General features: G+C 42.8%; 1 protein-coding gene across 1 annotated transcript; it reads right to left on the bottom strand.

Annotated features, from left to right (window-relative positions):
• Positions 1-7,913: 7,913 nt before the first annotated feature.
• Positions 7,914-20,149, bottom strand: LOC120060408 (calmodulin-1). Its single transcript, XM_039009713.1, has 6 exons — positions 20,022-20,149; positions 15,637-15,667; positions 15,013-15,156; positions 12,475-12,581; positions 9,652-9,787; positions 7,914-8,925 (listed from the first exon to the last, which is right to left on the bottom strand). Exons 1-6 carry the CDS (start codon positions 20,022-20,024, stop codon positions 8,897-8,899), a joined length of 450 nt encoding a protein of 149 aa, XP_038865641.1. The 5' UTR covers positions 20,025-20,149; the 3' UTR covers positions 7,914-8,896.
• Between the last annotated feature and the right edge of the window lie 1,858 nt (positions 20,150-22,007).

The following is a 22,007-nucleotide window of genomic DNA, read 5'->3' as shown; positions in this document are numbered from 1 at the left end:
TAAGTATTACAGACTGGGTCAGGGAGCGATTGAAAATGTCAGCACTTGCAAGCTGGTCACGACTGCTCTGAGTACACGTCCTGGTAATTTTATTTTACCTTTATTTAACTAGGCAAGTTAGTTAAGAACAAATTCTTATTTTCAATGATGGCCTAGGAACAGTGGGTTAACTGCCTTGTTCAGGGGCAGAACGACATCATTTTTTACCTTGTCAGATCAGGGATTCGATCTTGCAATCTTTCGGTTACTAGTCCAACGCTCTAACCACAAGGCTACCTGCCGCCCCTTGGCCTTGTGAATATTAACCTGTTTGAAGGTCTTCCTCACATCGGCTATGGGGAGAGAGAGCACACAGTCATCCGAAACAGCTGGTGCTCTCATGTATGGTTCAGTGTTGCTTGCCACGAAGCGAGCATAAAAGGCATTTAGCTTGTTTGGTCCCATTTCGACAAAATGAACCTTCCTACCATAAGCATACGCGCACACGCACACACACACACAATATATATAGTATAGGCCTAGTGCACACTGAGTGTACAAAAGCACTAAGGACACCTGCTCTTTCTATGACATAGACTGACCAGGTGAATCCAATGATCCTTTATTGATGTCACTTGTTAAATCAACTTCCATCAGTGTAGATGAAGGGGAGGAAACAGATGTAAGAAGGATTGTTAAGCCTTGAGACAATTGAGACATGGATTGTGTATGCTTTCCATTCAGAGGGTGAATGTGCAAGACAAAATATTTAAGTGCCTTTGAACGGGGTATGGTAGTATGTTGTGTCAAGGACTGCAACGCTGCTGGGTTTTTCACGCTCAACAGTTTCCTATGTGGATCAACAATGGTCCACCACCTAAAGGACATCCATCCAATTTGACACAACTGTGGGAAGCATTGGCGCCCATATGAACCAGCATCCCTGTGGAATGCTTTCGACACCTTGTAGAGTCATACCTCAACGAATTGAGTCATACCTCAGCGCATCTCAATATTAGGAAGGTGTTCTTAATGTTTTGTACACTCAGTGTATATGCCTCTTCAACAGGAATTGGCAGAGTTTCAAGCAGCAGAAAGACTGTTATTCCATCTTCTCCCCCCCATCATGCACCATGCTCTTCTGCTCTACTGGACACCAACACACAGAGATCTTTAAATAATGATTTTGCATGGGCCGCTGCCTGCGCCTCGCATCCAGGAGAGACGGGAAAGAGTGCTTTAATTGTCCAGTGCGCTCCAGCGGCTCGAATATGAGAGGGGAGTTAAGGGTTCGCAACCTTCAATCATTTCTGAATTAAATATGCCCTGGAAGCACACTGTGCACGCACACACACACACGCTGGTGCGTGCACACACAGACACACACACACAGCGCAGAGTTCATTCAGGAGCCAGCGGTATCAGGTGCTATATTTCAGCACTGTGGTGTTAGAAAGGGAGGGAGACGTTGAGTGACAGAGTTATTCACCCACAACCACAGAGAGGTGACATACCAGGGTGACCAGAGCTGCATACCAAATGGAACCCTATTCCCTATATAGTGGACTACTTTTCAGGGCTCTGGTCAAATGTAGTGCACTATATAGGGATTAGGTTGCCATTTAAGACACTGCCCAGGTCCTAGGGAGGTCCGGTCAACAGTATGCTTTACACTACCTCTGTCTCCCAGGCCAGAACAAGAAGTAAACCCTCTCAACCCTTTCATTTCCCTGACTACATCTTTCACTGTGTTTTTGGTGCCTACTTGTTGTGTTTTGTTCACAAAGCGCCTCTGTCATTGGGGATTACTGTTTCATTTCCTTGGCTGGGTTAGCACTGGGCATATGAGGGAGGGAGTGAGCGATGGATGCACAAGGAGAGAGGGGAATAGAGGTAGGCAGAGGGAGGAAGGCAAATGAAGGAGATAGTAGGCCATGAACCTCCAGCGCTGAATGCCAAATCGGGTGCATCCGATTGATGCAATCACAGTCAGTCTCAGTGCAGGGCCCAGCGCAGGGCTGAGCTGTCTTCTGAGCATGCTGTCAGCCAAGCATCATACACTGTCTGGTTTTGTGGGATTAAAGCGTGTGGGATTGAGTGTGAGGATAGTAGTGAGGCCTGTAGGTCCCGGGAAATGGAACAGGTTCCATCTTGCCCCCCAGTAAAGGAAATGGGACAGGTTCCCTCTTAGCCCCAGTTAAGGTCGTGGGACACGTCCCCTCTGTGGAATGGTACTTTTACATGACCGCCCGTGTTGCGTACGCAAGCGTTGTAAAATAAATGTACTGTACACATACATGTTAATCAATAATTTCACTCGTCAACGGGCCTTTGCGTCGCCAGGGGCTAAAATAGAACTTGGTTGTATTTTAGACGCTTGACACACTGCAAGTCCTGCCTCTCCCATCTACTCATTGGTTTTTACGAGCATGTGCCCAAGGTGGCGATTGCAGTAGCAGTGCGTGGATCAAAACAACTGGGGAAGCCAAGCAAAAAAACAAAACATATTACAACCTATGTGTTGTGATAATTGCATTGTTTGCTCTATAACCTGTTAGTTCATATGCCTTAACACCGTGATATATTGGCCTAAGGCCTAGACAATAAGAAGACAGTGGCATAATAAACTCAACTACACATTTCATTCATTACAAAACCAGAGAGCAACATCTGTCTGGTGAAGTCCACAAAGCATATTGCATGTAACAAACAGTTACATGACCTACAGCGTGGTCAAGCATGGTAATGTTTCGGACATTTTCGGACTACTAAACTATTGATTTAGAACCACAGAGAGTTACCGCAAGTCTCAAAGAAAACAGGAGCTGCCTCCACTTTCCAGCACCATTTCAACTTCAACATCATCTAATCACCTACGCTTACTCTAATACAGTGACACCTAAAAGATACCAGAAACAATTTGGTCAATCAACGTAAGCTAAATATGATGTCTCTGTCCATGGTGGTGATTTCTGTGTGTGCGTGCAAGTAGAAAAACATGTTGACTCACCCTACTTGTAGAGAAACGCCAATGCCATTTCTTCTCTTTCATGTTGCCTAAATGGTCTATGACTATCATACAGTACAAGCTTTTAGTTTTTGTTATCCTAGGCTAGCTGTCTAAAATGCTTGCTCGCTAGCCTAACTGCCTTTCATGGGAAACGATGCACCAGGCCAGCTAGTTAACATTAGCATACTACATCTAGCTACATATTGAACTTCCATCCTCTCAGGCCAGGTGCACAATGTCTGAATTTATGGTTGGATCAGAATCGCCTTTATAATCATTAGCCAGTACGGAGAATTAAGTAAAAGTCCAAATCCCTATCTCCATCCATCGAAAATTTAGGAAAGGGACAACTTTAGCTAACCAGCTATCCACCGGAGGACAACAACACAAAGAGATGCAACAATTCAAGTTTTTTTCTGTCAATGATGTTTGGCTTCTGAGGTGATTGTTCTGAAGCCAAATCCAAACTGGTTTCCCTTGACACTTTTTTTGGGTGCCCCAGGACCATTCACAGCTGAGCTCACTCAGTTTAGCTCAACGCTGATTGGCTATTATTGAATTTTTTTAAATGAAGGGAGGCCAAATGCTCACTGGCTTCCCTTGCTTTCAATGCTATGGGCGACAACAATGTCATACTCTTTCTGACCAGACAGTGTCAGGTAGATACGCTACACATACTGAGACAGAGGGGTGCTGTTTTGTTCACTTGAACGCTTTCTCCGGTGAGATACATTCAGCTTCTTGCAAATTTAGGGAAATGTATGAAACACAGAGAGACAAAAGATTTTCTTTTTTTCTCTGTAAATGTTTTGGGGAAGCCTGGCTTCCCTTGGCATCCATGAATACACACCACTGGTTGATTGAAAGAGGAATGAGGTCCACACTCCTGCCCGGTTGGTGACGGTAATGCACCTTAAAGTTGGTTGCCAACCACCATAAAATCCACAGAAGATGAACGAGGAGAGATTTATGAAAGAAAACAAACTAAAAACAAACTAGGTTTCCCCCTTTTTATTTGTGTATTAATTGTCGGAGTAGAGAACACACGATTTTGTATGACTCAACATGGGTCAAAATTCTACAAAGAACCACAAAAAAAGGAGCATATGCATTTCAGGTAAAATAACAACCCAATTATAAAATACACTGTCTGTAAAATGTATATAGTATGTATAAGCTGGAAGTAGAAGCCTAAGTGTTGTTGTCTATTAGTTTACTCCAATTAGGGGAGGTAGGGTTAGGTGAAAGTAATAAAGGAATATATAATTTACAAAAAATATACAATGGGGGATTGGAAATACAGACAATTACATTGATCGAAACTACAATCTATCAGTAATGTTAAAGCTAATCTACCCCCTAAAAAAATATATACACTACCGTTCAAAAGTTTCATAGTTTTGAGGTCTTCATTATTATTCTACAATGTAGAAAATAGTAAAAATAAAGAAAAACCCTTGAATGAGTAGGTGTTCTACAACTTTGACCGGTAGTTGTATGTGTGTGTATATATACACACACTACCGTTCATACGTTTGGGGTACTTAGAAATGTCCTTGTTTTTGAAAGAAAAGCACATTTTTTGTCCATTAAAATAACATCAAATTGATCAGAAATACAGTGTAGACATTGTTAATGTTGTAAATTAGTATTGTAGCTGGAAACGGCTGATAGGTGTACAGAGGCCCATTATCAGCAACCATCACTCCTGTGTTCTAATGGCACGTTGTGTTAGCTAATCCAAATGTATCATTTTAAAAGGCTAATTCATCATTAGAAAACCCTTTTGCAATTATGTTAGCAAGCTGAAAACTGTTGTGCTGATTTTAAAGAAACAATACAACTGGCCTTCTTTAGACTAGTTGAGTATCTGGAGCATCAGCATTTGTGGGTTCGATTACAGGCTCAAAATGGCCAAAAACAAATAACTTTCTTCTGAAACTCATCAGTCTATTCTTGTTCTGAGAAATGAAGGCTATTCCATGCGAGAAATTGCCAAGAAACTGAAGATCTCGTACAACGCTGTGTACTACTCCCTTCATAGAACAGTGCAAACTGGATCTAACCAGAATAGAAAGAGTTTTATGAAGGCCCTGGTGCACAACTGAGCAAGAGGACAAGTACATTAGAGTGTCTAGTTTGAGAAACAGACGCCTCACAGTCCTCAACTGGCAGCTTCATTAAATAGTAGCCGCAAAACACGAGTCTCAACAGTGAAGAGGCGACTCCAGGATGCTGGCCTTCTAGGCAAAGTTGCAAAGAAAAAGGCATATCTCAGACTGGCCAATAAAAAGAAAAGATTAAGATGGGCCAAAGAACACAGACACTGGACAGAGGAAGATTGGGAAAAAAGTGTTATGGACAGACGAATCTAAGTTTGAGGTGTTCGGATCACAAAGAGGAACATTCGTGAGATGCAGAAAATATTTAAAGATGCTGGAGGAGTGCTTGACGCCATCTGTCAAGCATGGTGGAGGCAATGTGATGGTCTGGGGGTGCTTTGATGGTGGTTAAGTGGGAGATTTGTACATGGTAAAAGGGATCTTGAAGAAGGAAGGCTATCTCTCCATTTCGCAACGCCATATCCTGTTGATGGCGCTTAATTGGAGCAAATTTCCTCCTACAACAGGACAATGACCCAAAGCACAGCTCCAAACGATGCAATAACTATTTAGGGAAGAAGCAGTCAGCTGGTATTCTGTCTATAATGAAGTGGCCAGCAGTCATCGGATCCCAACCCTATTGAGCTTTTGTGAGAGTAGCTTGACAGTATGGTACGTAAGAAGTGGCCATCAAGCCAATCCAATTTGGGGGAGGTGCTTCAGGAAGCATGGGGTGAAATCTCTACAAATTACCTAAACAAATTGACAACTAGAATGCCAAAGCTCTGCAAGGCTGTAATTGCTGCAAATGGAGGATTCTTTGACGAAAGCAAAGTTCAAAAATCATTATTTATAACCTTGTCAACATCTAGACTATATTTTCTATTCATTTTGCAACTCATTTCATGTATGTTTTCATGGAAAACAAGGACATTTCTAATTTACACCAAACTTTTGACTGGTAGAGTACATATATTATTATCAAGGACAAATTAGCTAGCAACAGCAAGCTAAATGCCCATGAATGTTTGTGTGTTTCAACCTGTCCCCAAATTAATACAGTTGGTTCACAGTTTTCGTATTTAAACCGGCGTGTCCTGAACACATCTGGGCACGATGGAGCCGGTCTGGTCAGCATGTTAGGTTTAGCTTAGTTCGAAACATTTTACAATAAACTACAGGAGCATTCATCAGTGTATTGGTCTCCATCTTAATTTCATTTATTTTTTGTACCCAACACCTGCAAGTTATCGGATGTGCGTTCTCTATATTTGTGTTAGGACCAAACCTAGTGAGAGAGTTTTGTCAAGTCATCTTCCATAGGAGGATCTGATCCAGCTTGACCCAAACAGATTAATGGACCCATTTTTGTGCTTTTCTGGGAAAAGAATGGCTAGTACACTCCTTTCGACCTTTCAGAAAATAAATGTTTCCAGTCTGTCAAACAGCCATGGTGGAGCTCATTAGGGTGTGTGTGTGTGTTCAGAGGAAGACATTGTTAGTGCCAATCATAACCTCTCACCATATCTGCTTTACAGGTCTGAATTCTCTCCCTGGGTTTGCTAACATGCCTCAGACAGGGAAGCTGAAATGATCAGTTGACACAAACGGCGGTTCACGTGCTGCTTGTCAGAGGGGCCAAGAGGTGTGGGCCGCCGGCACGCCACGCTGAGAACCCCCCCCCCCCTACGCGCCTGTCACTGCGCTCCGTTCCCCACCACTGAACAGCACAGCAGCAGCCAGTACACACGCTACAGCACAGCTCAAGTGAACACTGACACAAGGCAGAGAAATGCCCATCCATGGTTGTCTACATCTTCCCTAATTGGCCAACTGTATGTAGCTGTCTTCAAGCCTTTGCCGCTCTCAGCTACATGTTGAGGAACGATGACTGGGGTTGAGCAGTACGTAGGGGAGATTACCAGCAGCACTTCTGAAAAGGAGGACGTTAAACCGGTCTGATTACATCACTGGAAGCAGGGAAACACATATGCTTCCCTACATCAATGGGAGGGGTGGGAAAATCAATTGATTCTGTGGCTTTGCGTGCCGAGGGCCCTATACAACAGCAGATAAATATTCTCCATTTCTCCCTTTCCAAACTCCCACGTGCCTTTTCAAATCCGTCATCCCAACCCCAGCATGCGCCCTCCGCTGCTGTTGCTTGGCAACCCTCGGTCTCGCTCTCTTTCTGTGAAGGAAGACGCTCTCTACAGCCGACCGCTCTGCTTGGAAAAGTGAAGTCCTCATGAAACACAACACGTAATCATATTGAGTAACACAGCTCCCAAAAAAGATACGTGTTGCTATGGTGATCCCAGTCTAGCTCATTCTCTGCTGTAAGTGGTTCCTAGAGTATAGGCAGCAGTGAGCGGTAGATTTGGTTGGCTGGGAAGGGAAGCAGGCTCAGCTCAGGATCGTTGCAAGACTTTTAGGACAGCCATTCGTTTCAAGCTAACATGTCGACATCTGGTATACGGTGGAGGGGGTACTGCCAAATTAACAGGGGGGGGGGGGGGTCGCACCAATTCCATTCAGCCACTTAACTTCCCAGATAGTGATCTCCTTCAGGTTTCTGATATAATAAAATGAAACGTGGGCTGTATCTAAAATTAGATGCCAGTCATCAAATCATAGGTCAGGCAATTATCAGAATGGATAATTAATGTCAGTGAAGAAGCAGGGTGAGCATTAATAAGTTGAAGGACAGCATGAGATATTTGGGTTATCAAACCGGTCCTATTCTAAATGTAATACAATTCCTTCACAACAAACAGATCCGCACACATCATGCACGCACACATAAAGGAAAGGAGTTAAGGTTAAGTTCATGGTCTTTTATTGGAAAAAAAAATTAAAAGACTAGCATGTACAACTTGGAATGAACTAAACTGAACTCAAGATGAACAGTCTAGAAAAGACTCAGGTGCTGAAGACCCTAGATGCGCTGTAGATCGATTAAAACCCACTCAAACATGGCCAGAGTCGAGAAACAGAAGATAAAAACATTGATGATACAACCGCGTTTCCTTGCCAAAAAGACTTCCCCTAGCAGGTAAAAAGAGTCCGGAAAAACCAGACTCTCCAGCTCACCTCCCACCCCCTCGAATCATACCCAAAGTTCAACGCATAACAAGGAAACAGAAATCCAAATATTCCCAACATGCCAAACAGTTCTAAAATGATAATTTTTTTTAAATGATCATTTTCTTAAAAATATATTTTTGTAATTAAGCAAACTGCAAAGGTCCCATTCATTTCATCTCTATGCGAGTTTAGTATGCCCCCCCATATCCCATCCGAGCTCTTCTCTTTCTCTCAACATAGACTGTACCAAAACCCCACGGCGGTACCCTCGACACCGCTGTGGAATCAGAGTGAGCCCATTGGCTAGACTGCGTCGCCAGTCTCAAGCTGCATGCATGAAGAACAGAAACAGGAAAAGAAAAGAAGACGATTGGCCAGCCCAAACGTTACCATTAGCAACTGGAACCAATAAGCAGTTCGCCAAGTGCTTTCTTTAGTTGTTGACGGTTTTGTTTACAGGTATTATTTCTGTTATTACTGATGTCTAACTCATCTTTGGGGACAGGACCACTAACCAGTACATGCAGATAATGTTTATTATTATTTATTTATTTATTTATTTGTATTTATTTTTACTTTTGTGGACTGATTTTTTCAACATTCAGTTATGTTTTCTATACAGAAACAGTATGAATAAATGTATATTTTTGCAAGAGGTAAGTAAAACATTTGACTGATTTTTTTTGTCTTCTAAGGTCAGGAGAAGGGTAGGGGAGCTTCATTTTGCTGTCATCATTTGTACAAATTCTGTGAACAAAAGAACAAAACAAAAACACATTAGGAGAATTAAGAAAACCAACCACATGTCAGATCCAGACAATCAAAAAAAATGTCAAAGACAAATCATAATACACTTAAATGAATCATCATGAAGACTGTTTACGTAAGCCAAATATCCTATTAGAGAGATGGACCAATTCTATAAGAAAGGGATCAGGATGACAGAACAGGTGGATCGGGCAGTAATAGGATGAGAAAAGAGGGTGATCGCAGTTGAGTGAAGAGAGGGGGATCAGGACGGTAAAAAGGAGAGAAGAGGGGCAATCAGGCAGTAGAAAATAATGAGGGGGATGAGAGTGGTAGAGTGAAGAGGGATCAGGCAGCAGAAAATTAGAAGAGGATCAGGGCAATAGAAAAGGGATGAGGAGAAATAAAACAATTGGGATGGTAGAAAGGGATCAGGGCGCTAGAAAGTGAGAGAAGAGGGGGATGAGAGTGGTAGAGTGGGATCAGGTAGTAGAAAGGGATGAGAAAAGAGAGGAATTGGAGCTGTAGAAAGGGATGAGAAAAGAGAGGAATTGGAGCTGTAGAAAGGGATGAGGGGAGCGGCAGAAAACCAAGACTGGCTGTACAGTATCATGGGAGTATGAGTTCGTGGGTGACAGCTCTACTGACTACAGGTCCCCATAGGGACACTGCTGAGATCTACTGTACACTCCTACACAGCAGAACGAAGCACTGTCCTCTTCTTACCTTCATAGTTGACCTGTCCGTCTCCGTCAATGTCGGCTTCTCTGATCATCTCATCGACCTCCTCGTCTGTTAACTTCTCTCCCAGGTTTGTCATGACGTGACGGAGCTCTGCTGCACTGATGTAGCCATTCCCATCCTGCAAGGGAGAGGTGGTGAGCGTCTGACATCTCACGGCAAACACACCTGCCTTTTCCAAAGGGACTTTACTATACTAATTTAATGTATGCTTGCAGTACGCTCACTCTAGGACTGGCATGCATGCTACGTGTCACAGTACACTAGTGTGGATATTGGAACAAAGCCATGATAGTCTTTGTAAAAAAGGGACTACCTTGTAACTGCGTATGCAGGAAGAGAAACCATACATGATATCACTGATTAGGGCTAACCCCATTTAGTTGACGGTCAATAGGCCGTTGGTCGTCCGAGATTTCTTTGGGTCAAGCAGTGGCAAAAATCTGTCTGATTGACGCATGCCTGAGTGGACTGCTCCATTGTGGATGCTGTTTGGATGGCACGGTTCATCAGTCTAAGACATTGTATATGGTTATATATTATGTAGTCACAATGGTGCAACATTTTAAAATATATATTTTATAACAAACGCATTTTCTCCCGCTTTGGATAGGGGCCACTGTCCACGGTTCTGAAGCACATCAGTGCGCTGTTGAATTGGCCCCTTTTCCTAGCCAATGTTGCTAAGTGCATAATAGCAAAGTTAACAAGCATATTGGTGTTGAGAACAATGTGGTGGAGGCAGCAGAGTTAAGAGACGAGAAAACAGCCCTTGCCTTAATTGTCAAAGAAAATGTATTAGGACTATAATCAATAGCCTAACTGTTAAATGTGCCTGGCTTTAGGCTTAGTAGAGCAGCCTTGTATAACCACCATTGAGCTGTAGGCCTAAGAGTGCATCCTGTTCAGTATAAATACCGTAACTTAGGCCTATACAGGCTACTGTATCAATCATTTATTTGTACATGTTCTCACACAGCATTCATGATTTGAAATGCAATCAAGCATTTTATTTTTACAATAAAGCGAGCCTGGAATAATAAGCTTAAACAATAAACCGTTCCATTTCGTAAATTGCATTCAATTGTTTAGTCTTTGCTCTAATAATAGGCTTAACAAATAAAACGTTAGACTCTCTGGTAAGCTTATAATTTATGTAGTGTTGTTTACATTGTTCCAACCAGTCATAAGTTATATTGTCACCTATACAGTATCTGTTTGGGACACATAATATGCACGCAGCACTTGCTCCTTACCTCATTTCTCTTGACCTCCAGTATTTTCCACAACTAGTCAAATTACACATCTGACTTCCCCTTTACCTCCTGAGCAACCAGTAAACATTCTGCCATTTTTCAAATGTATTTTTCATGTCCATTTTGCTGTCACGTGTTACGGTTCATGGCGACATGCATGAGATACATACATGTATCACAGAGAGGGAGCAAGGGTTGAGGGAATAGAGAATGTTGTTTTTCCCTTAACAAATTAGGGATTTTGGTAACAAAGGGTGCTAGTCACACAGTAACTCGCTGGCTTTCAAAAAAAAAAAAAAAAAAGTTTAAGTCAATCAAATCAATTGCTGGTCAGACCGCCTCTAGGCATTTGTGTGAGTCTTAATTATTTCAAAACAGTTCACTTAAAGAATCAGACAAGCGCAGAGCATATAGTTGATTAAAAACAAGTAGGATGTGTCAATATGGAAAAACACACATTTTAACCAATTGATTGGTGGAAAGAACTCTTGGTCGACCAAGATTTTTATTTAGTTGGGACAGCCCTACCGATCATACACTGCTTGACAAAGAGTGGATAATTATTTATATATATATATATATATATAATAAAACAGTGCATTTGGAAAGTATTCAGACCCATTGACTTCTCCCACAGCCTTATTCTTAAATTGATTAAATAGCAGCCCCCCCCCCCCCCAATTTGCACACAATACCCCATAATGTGAAAGCAAAAACAGGCTTGTAGAAATGGTTGCCAATTTATTTATTAAAAAAAAACACCCTGAAATATCACATTTGCATAAGCATTCAGACCCTTTACTTTTTTGGTATCTGTACATTACTATTTTTGATAACTTTTACTTCACTACATTCCTAAAGAAAACACTGTACTTTTAACTCCATCCATTTTCCCCTGACACCTAAAAGTACTTGTTACATTTTGAATGCTTAGCAGGACAGGAAAATGGTCCAATTCACACACTTTAAGAGAACATTCCTGGTCATCTACTGCCTCTGATCTGGATGACTCACTAACACAAATGCTTTGTTTGTAAATGTCTGAGTGTTGGTGTGCCCCTGGCTATCCGTAAATAAAAAGAAAAATGGTGCCATCTGGTATGCTTAATATAAGGAATTTGAAATGAGTTATACTTTTGCTACTTAAGTACATTTAAAACCAAATACTTTTACTCTAGTATTTTACTGGGTGAATTTTACTTGAGTAATTTTCTATTAACTTATCTTTAAATTATTCTCAAGTATGACAATTGGGTACTTTTTCCACCACTGCAATTGGAGTGCAGGAAATGCAGAAATGATAAGTGCTGAAATTTGTTTTGGTTGAATTGAACAGTATAAAACAAAATCAGAATGAAGACTCATTGAAATCACTTAGAATGTATATGTTGCCAGCCTAGGATCGCTCACTACTCATAAAGCAAATGTACAACGTTTATTATTCAAAAACTAAAAATAAAGTCAATTTTTTAAAACAAATGTGATATAATATTTTGGCCATGTCGCCCAGCCCTAACACACACACACACCACACGGCTGGCACTATCCTTACCTTGTCGAATACCCTGAACGCCTCGCGAATCTCCTCCTCGCTGTCTGTGTCCTTCATTTTCCTGGCCATCATAGTGAGGAACTCGGGGAAATCAATGGTGCCGTTGCCTGTGGGGGAAGAAAGAAGCTTTATTTTTTATTTTTTTAACTTTAGACAGAAAGAATTGAAAGTTGCTTATCAGGGATTTAAGCCCCTGTCACAGTGGGCCATGCGTGGTCCAGAGTGGGCTATGCGTGGTCCAGAGTGGGCTGTGTACCACTACAACAGGCTCTGGAAGGGGTTGAGCTGCCTCTAATGCAAAGCAAAAGGGAGCCATGACAGGATCACAGAGAGAGGTGAAGGTCACTGGATCAGAACTTCAGGGGGCCTGGCTAAACCCTTTGGAGCAGACACTCACACCAACACTGATCACATTTAACCTGGATTAGTCTTGGCTCGTCAAGGGTGTGTGACGGGGAGGGGGGGCTCCAGGTACAGCGGAGTGAGTTTGTATGTGATCATGTGTGTGATTCCTGGTTAAGACCATTCCTCTGAGCACAGAGCTGTTCCCTCCTGACATACAGTTCCCCAGTTAATTAATGCATGTCTGTTCTGTTCTCCACATGTCCTCGTTCGCTCGGTCTGTGTGTATGATATATACAGTTGAAGTCGGAAGTTCACCCCAGGCTTAGCCAAATACATTTAAACTCAGTTTCACAATGCCTGACATTTAATCCTAGTAAAAATTCCCTGTCTTAGGTCAGTTAGGATTACCACTTTATTTTAAGAATGTGAAATGTCAGAATAGTAGAGAGAATTATTTATTTCAGCTTTTATATATATTTCATCACATTCCCAATGGGTCAGAAGTTTGCATACACTCAATTAGTATTTGGTAGCATTGCATTTCAAAATTGTTGAACTTGGGTCAAACGTTTCAGGTAGCCTTCCACAAGCTTCCCACAATAAGTTGGGTGAATTTTGGCCATTCCCCTGACAGAGCTGGTGTAACTGAGTCAGGTTTGTAGGCCTCCTTGCTCACACACGCTTTTTCAGTTCTGCCCACAAATTTTCCATAGGATTGAGGTCAGGGCTTTGTGATGGCCACTCCAATACCTTAACTTTGTTGTCCTTAAGCCATTTGGCCACAACTTTGGAAGTATGCTTGGGGTCATTGTCCATTTGGAAGACCCATTTGCGACCAAGCTTTAACTTCCTGATTGATGTCTTGAGATGTTGCGTCAATATATCCACATAATTTTCTGGCCTCATGATGGCATCTACTTTGTGAAGTGCACCAGTCCCTCCTGCAGCAAAGCACCCCCACAACATGATGCTGCCACACCTGTGCTTCACAGCTGGGATGGTGTTCTTCAGATTGCAAAGAGGCACTGAGTTTGAAGGTAGGCCTTGAAATATATCCACAGGTACACCTCCAATTGACTCAAATTATGTCAATTAGCCAATCAGAATCTTCTAAAGCCATGACATAATTTTCTGGAATTTTCCAAGCTGTTTAAAAGGCAGTCAACTTAGTGTATGTAAACTTCTGACCTACTGGAATTGTGATACAGTAAATTAAGTCAAAAAATATGTCTAAACAATTGTTGGAAAAATTACTTGTGTCATGCACAAAGTAGACGTCCTAACCGACTTTCCACAAATTTCTTGTTAACAAACTGTAGTTTTGGCGTGGTTGAAAAAGTAGTTTTAATGACTCCAACCTAAGTGTATGTAAACTTCCGACTTCAATTGTATATATCATTCCATTACGTATACAGGGCAGTATAGTACAGACTGACTGTTCCCCAGTGTGTGTGTGTTACTGTTGCATTCTATATACAGGGCGGGCCGAGTCCCTCATGTATAACGCACAGACTGGGTGTTTCAACTTCCCCATTGAGTGAATGGACGGGTACTACCGTGTGTGTAAACAGGGTGTACCACGGCTGCTCTGAGCTCCTTCCCTGGGCCCTCAGAATGTGCATCCCAGCAGAGCAGAGCTCAGAGTGGATTATGTCATGGATTTCACTAGGCCATTATTACCTGCTGCCATTATTCAACTGGCTTTGTTGCAGGCAGTCGCTAGGTCTGACTGACCTAAATAGTGACAGTCAGTCATTATAATCAATGCAAGTACTCCCAGCACGAAGTTAGGCCGTGGATAAACTTGTCAATAACTCTATCAATAAGAATCAATGTTCATCACTGTTGGGTTGACTTCCAGAAGGGAGAGCAGAGAAGTGACTGAACACACCCACATCTGCATTATAACATAACCCAAGGAGATGGAGTAGTACTTCGGTCTTGCTTAAATTCCCAGCTTTTACAGAAATTCCCTTCTTGCTTATTCCCTCCAGTTTGCAGGAATCCACCACACGGGGATTTCTAGAAAACCTGGGAACTTTACAACCCTAGTAGGATCCACTCCACAGTGATGTTTCCCCATAGGTACATATCTAGGATCAGCTTTCTCTTCTCCAACCTTAACTATTAGTGAGAAAAATACACATTCTGGTGCAACTTCACCCTACACCGTAGCAGGTGGAACTAACTCACCATCAGCGTCGACCTCGTTGATCATGTCCTGCAGCTCTGCCTCTGTGGGGTTCTGTCCCAGCGACCTCATAACGGTGCCCAGCTCTTTGGTTGTGATGGTGCCATCGCCGTCTTTATCGAACAAGGAGAACGCCTCCTTGAACTCTGCAGAGAAGACAGCAACAGTTAGTTGTGTCCAAAATAAGGAAAGATCACAGCTACATTAAAACAACTTGATTAGACAGTCACTGACTTATCTCATAATGTATGCCATTTAGCAGACATTTATCCAAAGCGACTTAGTCATGCGTGCATACAATTTACGTATGGGCCATCTCATCTAGGTTACATTTGTTCATTGGATTGAGTGACATTTTCAAGCAATAATAAATCCCACCTCAGTTTGACCTCATGGGCTATGATATGGCCTCAGCTTGAAAGGATTACATTTGTTTATTGTCAAGGTGAGTGGATAAAACGTCTCGTCAACAACAGGTATGTCTGCTAGGTCTCGGTCTGCCATTACATCCAGAGCAGGATTTACAATCAGCCATCCGGAGCTAGCTAGCCGACATGCCTCACATGAAATATTTATACACAGCTGAAAACTGAAATGTGTGCGTGCAGGTGCGTTGAACTGTTTACCGGCAATCTGCTCCTCTGTTAGTTGGTCGGCCTGAGGCGGGGGGGGGGGGGGGGGGGGGGGGGGGGGGGGGGGGGAAGAGGAGGAGGAGGGAGAGGAATAAAAAAAAAGATCAATGGCTTTGTATTGTGACTGAAGACCGAACACAAGCAGCACTACAGAAAAACTGACCTATTTCTTCCTTTTTCCTTCCCAGTCCACCTCTGAGCAACAGATACAATACTACATAGTCTAGGCAATGATCCTGGTCAGGCTGCCTGTCTCTACTCTGTGACTGCTGAGCTACATTGCACATTAATGCCACGGAGGAGAGGCCAGGCATTCCCCACTTGAATTTAATATAGTCCTGGCCTACATACACACAATGCAGGAGTACAGTTAAGACACTGACCTACACAGAATCATATACACTTCAAGCCAAACCAGCCATGTTTCCCACAAAATCTGATATCACTCATGCAACTACACAGGTGTACTGACCAAAATGACCTACAATTAGAAAGCAACAGAAGGGTAGGCTAACTGGTTAATCTAGACTAGAGCCTGTGTTTCTGCTTACACACCACAGGCATCCCTCATCACGCAACCAGTTTCAGCTCCCCTATCATTCATACAGAGGGCATAGTAGAGTTTGGGGACCTGAAACTCGCCAAAGTGCAGGTCGGTGAGGTCAGCCACCAGCTTCTTTGCCTTAGGCTGGTCCTGCCAGGTGTCCGCCTTCCTCGCGTCTGGCTTGCTGTCCAGACATAGATTACTCTTCTTCGGCTTTCCATCGAACACCCCAGCCTTGGAGGAGAGGGCATCCATGGCCTCCCGCACAATCACCAGCCCCTCAGCCAGGCACTCTGCCCGCTTGGCATTTATGTTGCCTTGGCGCCTGACGTCCACCAGTTCAGTCTTGGTAATATGCAGGCCGTTCTTCATGTCCTGGATCTCTTTGACCACGTTGTCAATGCGACTGTTGATGGAGTCCACCAGCATTTGTAAGAAGGTCTTGAAGTTCCTCTCCTGCTGCTCAATCAGCTCCTTGTAGAAGAACTGCTGCTGGTCCAGAAGCTCATACACCATGGACAGAGAAACCAAGTCATCATCCCGGTAGCAGGGTGCCTTCTTGGGCAACATGGTTCTCTTATGTCTCCTCAGCCTGCCTGTCTGGAGCTATGTTGGTCAGGTCTCTGGCTCCTAGACGTGGGGAGCGGTGTCAAGTCTCTGGGAGTGGGGCTCAGCTGGCTGAACTTAGCACCAGATAGAGAGGAGGACTAGACTGACCGATAGTGAAGCAGGGTTTACCTGACCTGAAGCAGGCTACTGTGGCAGTGATGTGACTGACTGGCTACCTCCCACTGTAGTGGCAGCCTAACAAACATGGGGCTGCTGTCTGTATTTGGATATCTTTGGGAATCCTAACTTCCACATGGGTCGTTTCAACAGAAGCTCTGGGGTTGATGTATCGTGTTGTGCTTTTCGCCACCTCGCAATCTGGGCTGTCAGCGTGGTGGTATGGTTACAGAAACCAACAAGGGGCCCTGAAGGATCATTTCCATGATTAAAGCCCGGTCACGTGGTGCTTAGGGCCCCCCACCAGGTTGGGTTGGACAGAGAGCATCCAGGGTCAGAGGCTAGATGCTGATGGCTCCCTGTCTGGCAGCCCACACACAGAACACCCAGAGCCTGGCAGTGGCTGACTGTCACGTCAAGGTGTCAGGTCTATTGTACAGTCGCTGTCAACTAACCCCTCTCTGATATATTGGCTTTCATCTAAGCTATACCTTGGCTTTGTTTCTCTGAACCATCAGCAGTATTCTTTGGCAGTGTCCCCAGAGGGGAGGTCCTCCTCCTTACCCCTGCTGGCTCCTCAGGGCTAGCCCAGTACAGCCCCAGCCTACAGGACCCCAGCCAGGAACACCCTTCTTCCCTCCAGCACCCCAGGCAGGGAACAGAACCCCTAAAACACACACTCACACCACTATACGCACAGCCACACACCCATCTGCCAGGAGTCTGACCTGGATTCACAAGCGCCACACAACCTCTCCAGGAATCTGGCCTCGATATGAGAACTAAAAACAGCATAGCTGCTGATCAGCGTGGTATTGCCACTTTCACACAACATTGACAAGTGGTCCCCGAGGGCCATGTGGTGGTAGTGTACTGCCACAGAGAAAAACGTTTGTGAGTGATAGGCTTCTTGTCACTGCTATGTCCCGTTTGTGTTTCTGCCCACATGACTTGAGCTCCACTTTCCTCCTGAACACATCACATAGGCCTGTAGCAGAGGGATGGAGTTAATCAGACACTACCACATCATATGAGCGTGTGATATAATGTGCAGTGATATCATGGGGCATAGTAATCCACTAGGCTATATGATCACATACACCAAACCCACCCTTGCTCATCAATCTCTTGCAGAAATATTCAACACATTGGTTATTGCTGCTTATTGTTGAAATGGCATGAACATGGTAAATGTGCAACTTTTCGTCACAGAATGGTATATAGCCAAGGCTTTTTTCATGCATTAGAATTACCCTACTTTGGATAAATAATATAATTTGAGCTGATTGTCCTCACACGGAGTTGGGAGGCACTGCTAAGACAGTCAGTCACCCTGCATGTATACTAACAAAGCCCGTGACCATTCAATGCCAGTAAAGCGAGAACAAAAAAACAGTCCAGTCACAGTGCAAGGCATTTTTCCTACATTGTGTCAAAATACTAACTAATAGAGCAGATAATCTCAGAGTCTGTCTTTTAGCCATTTCTGCATGGAAACACACATTCATTTCCTGGTCATGGCAGGCACACAACAGGACGCCGTGTAAGGGTCAATGACTCCACAACTACAGCAGAGAGCACAGAGGACCCACAATCTTTCCGTTCACGCCCTCACAGCACAGCAGCACACAAACAAACACACACATCTAAAAAGATTTTCTGATTGCCCACCACACCCAATCAAACATCCGATCAAGGGCCAAAACAGCGGACCCAATGTACCCAGGCCAGTGGGCACACTGATGTGCGTGTCCATATGAAAGGCTTGATTCAGAGTCTACAATCAGTAGCTTTGTTATCACCACTTTGGTGGAGACATTCCTTCCATGCTTTCGGAGAAACAATGCGTGCATTGAGCACAAGAACATCATTTACTTAGAGATTAATGTTTTCACGCTGTCCTCCGGCTTCTTATACAACACAATTAAGCCCTGCAATTTAGGCAGGCGAGAGAAATCTCATTGACGTTGATCCTCCTGTAACAACAGCAAAGTTAATTACTAACGGAAAACCACATGATATTCAATACATTGTTCTCCATCCGTGTATAAAAAGTGATATGACCAAGGCATAAGTCAAGCATCTGCATGTCCTGTCAGAGATAGGGCAGCTATTCTAAAAGTATTACCATGTTGGCTATATCATCACTTTCGATCTCACACATAACAATGGCGCAGATTACATTTTCGATTAAATAGAGAGTCCATAAATGACCAGAAACCGTGATAAAAATAACAAGTCCATAAATGATTTGTAAGCATTGAAAAGTGGGATAAGCAGATTGAATCAAACTCCATTAATATTCCACAAAGTAGCCTATAATAGCATAGATGGGGTTCCCCTGCTGTCTCCTGAGGCCAAAAGATACATGAAACGACACATTTACATCGTTCAGACTAGTAACAGAACCTGAAAAAGATTGATAATATATCAAATGATACGATCAAGTGCATTGCTGAATCAGATCAAAGTCGCCTAATAAAAAAATGAAACATCGTGTCAAATATATTTAATCATTTATATAATTCTGAATGATAGTGATTTTCTGGGGGGGGGGGGGGGATTTTCTGTGCGGTAGGCACAGCAGCATGCACAGGTCCCTCGAACAGCATCAACAGATAGCTACATTCGTTCGTCTGCCTGTGCATGTGGCAAAGGACAGAAATCTCAAGGGTTTCACAGCTTCCGTTTGATCAAAATTGGATAGCTCACATATTTTCTGTTACATGACCTTAATTAACACGTAACATTACCGGCTTATAACACCGATTTTGTTAAACATTAAAATCACAAACTGCGCCTGATTCACGGACGCGTATAGTTAGGTCTGGCTCGCTGACATGAAGCCATTGCCTCGATTATCAGCCTAAAATAAACTTTTTAAAGAGTTATCATGCGTCTTATATCCGACCAATATGAATTGTAGCCTCCAATACTCAAAGATATGACACCCAACAATCTGACAAGCCAGCATCGACGCATGATCACTCGAACCGTTCAACGGTTCACGCGAATCCTCCTCTGCAGGCAAACGTTGCATTCCTGCCTTTCATTATATTTGACTTAAAAAGGATAATATTTCGAATGCAACACAAAATATTATACTTACCATGTCTGACGGCGCTGGATGGGTTGGTTTTCTAAAACTAGACTACGAGACTGACCAGCTCCCGTGGACCTCTAATGATGGGCTGAAGTTGTGTATCTCTCGCGATCTGTGTCTATATAGCTTGGTGTATTCCTCCGCCGCTGAAAACCGTCCTCACTCACTTCCGCATTTTCCCACTGCAGGACAGGCAGCCTGGATCCCTCACTCCTCAGCATCAACTTGCCTAGCAGAGATTAATTGGCACTAAAAAAAGCTATTGACCACACACAGCACAACAGTGACACTTACATGGTGAAAGTAGGCTACTTACACACTCAACTATTCATACATCTACATTTGACCAGCCATTCCTTTATTTTTGCATTGTAGATGAGCAGCACCAGATAGAGATTTATATTTCAAAGGAAAAGGCACACATATGCATTACATTATGTTATTGGTGCATAAGGTGATAATGATAATCTGAGAATAATAGAGATTTATTTCAACAGATGATAGAGCTGGGAAAGTATAAACACAAAGTGATTCAACGTTTTCGTGGCAAATTAACCATTTAAACCTCTGCAACAGAAGTAGGCAAGTGTATTAATATTGAATTCATATTCATTCCCCAATATCAGTCATTGACAAATGTACCAATAATGGAGTTTTATAGTTGGACTCCTTGGTAATACAACTGGTGAAAATAAAATATTTATTTCCAATGTTTTGCAAACTCAGAACCAACTTGTTTCCAGAAGATTTCATGATATCCTAAATCTGTAATTTCTTCTAATAATGAAATTATAGAGAGCATGCCTTAGTAGGGGATCCATATTCAATATCTATAGCCTATTCTTTGTTATTCTCAAATAAAGTGAAAAGCATATATTCAGTTGATGTATTTGTATTTTGATCAGTGTATGCAAATAATTACTAGGTTGTGTATCTCAATTCTGCATGCTGTTTGTGATAATAAAAAACCTAACACCTAACACACATGTCATATTTACAAAAAAACTGTTGCAAAAAAAACAGTCAATTGTTGACATAGGCAGAGAATAGGTTGTGGCAGCGGCTTTGGTCATATGGCAAACAGTACAGATTGTAGTTCACTTCGACAAATGTCTGTCTGTGCACTGAATTGACAGGTTCCTGATGAGCTCGAGCTGGAATACGGGCGCTCTACTTTTTGCAACGCACTGTTTTATCTATGCGGAAGAATACTTTAAAACACACGGGCCTGTCTCTTTGTTGACGCTGGAGAAATTGCGGTTATTTTTGAGACGGCGTTCCTCATTGGCTACTGTGGACCTGCAATATTCTGTTCACTGTACGAGCGCCTAAGATTGGCTACGTTGGATCTGCAATGCGTCAAGCAATGGCGCCTAATGTTACCTCAGTAGTTTTGGAAAACGGTGTAACCGGACAGTCTACATTGTAACACAGAGTATTTTTGCAATACTGTAATAATTGCTTACGACAAGACGTTTCTTTCAGTCTTTGTAGTTTCTCAAAATGTTTCCTCCTCACCTGGCAAGGGCTCGATTTGAGTTTTTCGGGAGGAGTGGTGGTGATAGGCGATTGGTCACCGCAAACATACACGGAACATGTAGTCGCGGGATTTTAAATGACGGGTTTCGATGAAGGAATAGAGAATTACAATATTAGAAAGCTTGTGCTGATTCCAAGTCTATTTTGTAAATTAGACCAGTACTGGATACAAAAATCAAGATTTACTATGGCTAAACAAACTGTTTAATAGTAATTATGATTGACTGGCAAACCATTGAATTAACGATGAGTCCCAACAATATTCCCGCTTTAATCAGTCTATGGAAGTGACTGATTGATTCATGCTCAAAGATGAATAGGCTAAACTAAATCATAAAATGTGCATTCAAGATAACATGATTTAGCCTAAAATTATAGCTACTACCCCTCCAACAAACCACAGTCGCTTCCGATATGACGTCATATTTATCCGACTGTTTACATGCAGAGGAG

This window comes from Salvelinus namaycush, chromosome 15 (assembly GCF_016432855.1).
Source record: "Salvelinus namaycush isolate Seneca chromosome 15, SaNama_1.0, whole genome shotgun sequence".
NCBI classification, from domain to species: Eukaryota; Metazoa; Chordata; class Actinopteri; order Salmoniformes; family Salmonidae; genus Salvelinus; species Salvelinus namaycush.
The sequence above is the reverse complement of the archived record's forward strand: the minus strand, read 5'-3'. Positions and strand labels throughout refer to the sequence as shown.

Coding starts and splice junctions, on each gene's coding strand:
- LOC120060408 (XM_039009713.1), bottom strand. Junction 15,157..15,636: donor AACAGAGGAGCAGATTGCCG/GTAAACAGTTCA, acceptor TCTTCTCTGCAG/AGTTCAAGGAGGCGTTCTCC. Junction 12,582..15,012: donor CAACGAGGTCGACGCTGATG/GTGAGTTAGTTC, acceptor CTTCCCCCACAG/GCAACGGCACCATTGATTTC.